At 40.0% G+C, this 5,200-nt stretch overlaps 1 protein-coding gene across 1 annotated transcript; it reads left to right on the plus strand.

Moving 5' to 3' along the window:
* Positions 1–2,205: 2,205 nt before the first annotated feature.
* Positions 2,206–4,619, plus strand: cdkn1a (cyclin dependent kinase inhibitor 1A). The gene is made up of 3 exons (XM_084317649.1): positions 2,206–2,314; positions 2,694–3,024; positions 3,399–4,619. The coding sequence occupies exons 1-3, from the start codon at positions 2,312–2,314 to the stop codon at positions 3,452–3,454; spliced, it is 390 nt and encodes a 129-aa protein (XP_084173775.1). The 5' UTR covers positions 2,206–2,311; the 3' UTR covers positions 3,455–4,619.
* The last annotated feature ends 581 nt before the right edge of the window (positions 4,620–5,200 follow it).

Genomic DNA, 5,200 nt, shown 5'->3' on the forward strand with positions numbered 1-5,200 from the left:
ACCGCTGTGGCGCATACAGTTTTTTTTTTATCCACTTTTTTTCTCCCATTTTTCTATATTTTCTCCCATCCCAATTTCATATCATCCAATTCAACCCTCCCCTGTCACGGACGCTGTTTCTTGCCTCCCACAAGCCGGCTGCAATGTGGACTAAGTCATACATAGCACAAGTCCCCTCCGGTACTTGAGGTAACAGCAGTCGCATCTTTTCACCTGCGCAGCTCGATCTCTCAGTGGCGAGGAGTAACGCGTGGGAGGCTCACGCTGCCCCCGACACTTCCTGATTCTACTGCGCAAGCGCACCAACCGACCTGTAGGAGTCGCTGTCCACAACGCCCGATCCCCACCCATCAGTTTCCCACCCCCTAATACGGCCAATGTGTATTAGTACGGACGACCAGCTAAACTGAAAGCAAATGTGGAGCGCTGGGCTCGAACTGACGAGCCCAGCGTTTCCAGCATTCCGTGGCGAGCGCCTTGCCCACTACGCCACGTAGCCGCCCTCTGTGGTGCATACAGTTGAATGCTGGTATTACACTCATTGAGGGACACGAAGAAGTCAAGTCCAATGGGATTTGGGAATCTCAAATACAAATCGGGATTGGAATAAAAAATGCATTTATATTAAACAATACAGAATATACAGCACTTCTTGGGGTCTGTAGGGTAAGCACTTATTCCCTCCCCCCTGAACATTTATGGAGATGTATGGGCCTTTTAAGTCTGAATGAATGAATGAATGAAAACTTTATTAACAGATTGCAGAATGGGTACAGTGCAGTACAGCTCAATACATACAATTGTTAAGGGGATGCAGACCAGAGAAAGACTTTCGTCTTGTTTCCACCAGGGTCCCCCATTTCCAATTCATCGTAAGTCAGTGATAAAAGTGTCTTTCAAGGATAAGTGAGCTCCTGCACTGATTATTATAGTTCAATATTCAATATTTGATCACCAAAACCCCCCAAAAAACATAAAAAGGGGCCCCCCCGCCCGAAAAGGGCCCTTAAAAATCGTGCTTGTGCGCTATGCGCGCTCGGTTAATATATACACACAAGTGTAGTGCCCTTTTCAGCCTTTGAGCACCTGCCCCTCTAAAGTCCTGTGCACCTCATGGTACCAAAGCACCTCAATGGCCCTAATAACAAGACTACAAACATCACAAAACAAACTGGTCAGACTACTGCTTGACCTTACTCCTAAAACCCACCTCACCCCTGCACATTTTGACAACCTAGGATGGCTTAGAGTAGACGACAGAGTACAGCAACTTGCAATGGGCCTGGTTTACAAGATACACTACACCACTAAGGTACCCATGTACATGTTGAAATACTTCCCAAAGGTCAGTGAATTCCACAACCACACCAGAGGGAGTTCCACAAATCATGTTCAACCCAGATTCGGCTCAAACAAGGGACTAAACACGTTTCGCAATTATGCCACAACAATGTGGAACGCCCTACCCACAGCCGTAAAATAATGTGAATCCCTACCCTCCTTCAAAACCGCTCTCAAAGAGCACCTACAGGAGGCTGCAATTCGAAAATGGCTGTAAAATGGATGTAAACAAGACGGAAGTCTTTCTCTGGTCTGGATCCCCTTAACAATTGTGTGTATTGAGCCGTACTGTATTGTACCCATTCTGCAATCTGTTACTGTAATAAAATGTTCAATCAATCAATCAATCAATCAATCAAAGAGACCCCACTCATGTCTACCATGGCTACCCCCCCCCCCTCACACACACACACACGCACTATTTACTATTTAACCATTCATATTATTTTCAATAAAATCTTCAGTTAGAAACAACAATTTGTATTCAGAATACTCTTTTATAAAACAATGCTAAATTCAACTGGTGTCTTCTATGGGAATACCCCTGGATCCCCCTCCACCTATTGTAATGACACCCCCATATATTTAAACTGGTTGTGAACAGTAGATTTGACTGCTACAGAATGATTGCTGAGCCTGATATAATGCACATTGTTTCAAAGTCAAATAGTTCAGTGACAGATTTTCTTTTCAAGAACCAATGTTGTACTGCTTTCTATGAAGCACAGATGGGTGGATAGACACTGCCCCCTAATGGTTAGATTGTTCATCTGCAACTAGTACAATTTTTCAGAATTTGTCTTTACATGTCACTGTAGAGAATATGCCCAGACATGTACCCGTGAGCAGTCAGATGGGAGGGCACCGGTGTCAGGGTTAAAAAGGACTGATTCCTTCTGCCTGACCAGTAGGATGTGTGATAATCTGTCGTTTTCTTTTACTGAGAAAAGTTACGTTTTAAACTTGGACAATGGTGAGTGTGGCTCCTGCTTTGTATACTAAACTAAAACTACAAAAATTGATAATGGGATTTGTATTTGATATTTTATATTGTATATATATATATACACACACATGCTCTCCTATTCTGTTCGTTTTTTTTTGTTGGATAAGAAAATATTTTGTAATTGGATTAATATCAGGATTTTAGAATTTAACGAATTTATCATCTTTTGATTATGTTTTAAAAAAAAAAATTCTATCTGAAAAGCCATTATTAAAGCTCACTTAAACATTTGTTTGAAATAACATCATGTTGTCTACTGTTCAGCAGGATTATGGTGACCTTGGATATGATTGCATGTCTGTTTAGTCTTCTAACTGCTGTTCCTCTGTTCATTTCCTCCATGTAGTGTAAAACCCTGGCCAGCAGTCACGAGCAAATCTTGAGCTTCCCGGGGAACGGCCCCACCCGGCGGAACCTCTTTGGTCCAGTGGACCGAGAGCAGCTTCAGTGGGAGTACCAGGAAGCCTTGCGCAAAGACCTGGAGGAGGCGTCACAGCGTTGGGGCTTCAACTTCTTCTCTGAGCAGCCTCTAGAGGGGAGCGACTTCCAGTGGGAGGCCGTCACAGAGTCCAAAGTGCCACTTTTCTATAGGTCTTCTATGGTTTTCCAGAATATCGAGAAAACGCCAAAGAAAGTACATAATAACACACTGAAGAGGAAACAGACCAATATTACAGGTATGATTGATATGTGTATTAATAGCTGGCCTGGGACATTGTCTTTTTTTGTGACTAATTTCTTTTATTGATTTTTGTGGTATTCACAATATGGTCAGAGTGGGCAGGATACTCTTCGTTGTCATAATTAGGATATTAATATTTAATAGACCCACCATTTATTTTAATGATAAATTCATTAATCAATAATTATTTGGGGAGAGGAAGCAATATTTTTATTCTGCGCCTTTCTAAAAGCTCTGTGGATGTATTTAATTTTTAAATTATTACTTTACATACATTTTTAATCTATAGCACCTTTAATAATAAAAATGTTGCCTGACCTGACTCTAAAATGTGGACTCCCGTGCTAAATTCGTTTTCTATCTTTACAGATTTCTATCAAGCCAAGAGAAGAGTGGGTGAGACGGCATTCAAATCACACGAGTGAATTCGTTGCACTTTAATGCAGGCGTGCCAAGATTCCATGAGAACCATAACAACAAACACTTCTCTCTGGAAAACTGTGTTATGATCACACAGACTCTTCTCAGATGCTTCAGGGAAGTATTGTACATAATAGATAGGCTAAGCTCAATGGAAAACAGGAAGAAGAAGAAGAAAAAACAACCTCACATATATGGAAGCAAAGGAGTGACGGAAGTATTTGAATTTAATCAGACACCGAATTTATAGCATTGAAAATAATTACTTTGAAATCATGTATCTGAATTTTTTCAGACACCGAATTTATAGCATTGCAAATAAATAAATTCGAATGCATAATTTCGCTGTTCAAAATTCGATGTCAAAAATTGCGATGCAGCATCATCCGGGCTACCCAGACAGGATAAGCAATCGAGCCTGAATGCAATCGAACTGACTTCTGGCCTATCACTGCAGTATGGACACATACAGCCTTTCAATCCAGCAGGGCTGCGTCCATTGATGATGGAGGGTGGAACTTTGGTTCAGCTAATAACCATGTTTATTTGTCAAAGTTGACCTCCACAAATGCTCTGTCAAGGCATGTGTGTATGTGTGTGTGGCACAAGGTCTTATGAACACTTCAAAGATTTATTAAGTTCTTGTTCTTATGTATATATTATATATATATATCAGCGATGTATCTATAGTTTAATGCAGAACTATTGAGTATTGAAGAATATTAATTTTCTTTTAGAATAATTGCAGTATTTCATGTAGTGACAAGTGAAGCATACTCGTGTGCCTTTATGGCATTTTAGGAAGTTCCATTTAGGAAGATCTCAAGAAATAGTGTCATCATATATGTATTTAAGTACTTTATTATTTTCTACTGGAAGTATAGTAGTATATTGCAATTACTGTATTCCTACAGTATGATGGCAAATTCTGCTGCTATGGGTGTCAAAGTGTAACACAAAATCTTATAACGCATATCTTTGAAATGTCCATAGCCCCAAACAAACCATTAAGCAAATACCAGCATTAACCCCAAACAATGAATGTACTTCTGTTAATAGATGCTTGTACACAGGTCCAACACAGTGTTGTGTTTAAAAGCTACAAATCTTTATTGTGAGATATGCCTTTTTGTTATTTAGTTGTGTTTTAACTACAAATTCCAATAAAACATGGAGGGAAAAATTTTTATTGTCCTTGTTCTTGTGTTCTTGCTTCATTATACAGTCTACTGCTCGATATTATCCACACAATTAATAGCTTATTCCATTGTGTGGTCAGGAATGCCACATTCAGTTCAAGCAACATACAGGCTAGTGCATAGATGGCTTTTGTTATGTTTCACCCATTTCAGTCCAATTGACAAAGCAAACGCACCCTGGATTGAAATGCACTTGAAACACTTGAAAAGGCACAGTTGGTTCATTGTGAGCCACCTGTGTGTGTGGGTGTGTTCGCTCCGACTTCATAGACTTTTGATGGCTAGCTTGTGCTACATGATCATGACAATCGGACAGGAAAGAGTTGTATAACAAGCTAATATAATGACCCTCACTTACCAAGAGGCTGACAGAATAATTGTAATGCTAGGGGACTATTGTTGGAATACCGTTACACACATCGGCTGTCTCCCATCAACATGGTTATGAACATAAACAATTGCTCTGTTGAGCTCCTAAGGTACTTGTAAAATTATGCAATAGCTTTATATCCGTTTATATCATACATTTAAGAGTTAAATGGTGAGTTTAAC

The sequence above is a fragment of the Notolepis coatsorum genome, assembly GCF_963971535.1.
Source record: "Notolepis coatsorum genome assembly, chromosome: 6".
In the NCBI taxonomy this organism is placed as follows: Eukaryota; Metazoa; Chordata; class Actinopteri; order Aulopiformes; family Paralepididae; genus Notolepis; species Notolepis coatsorum.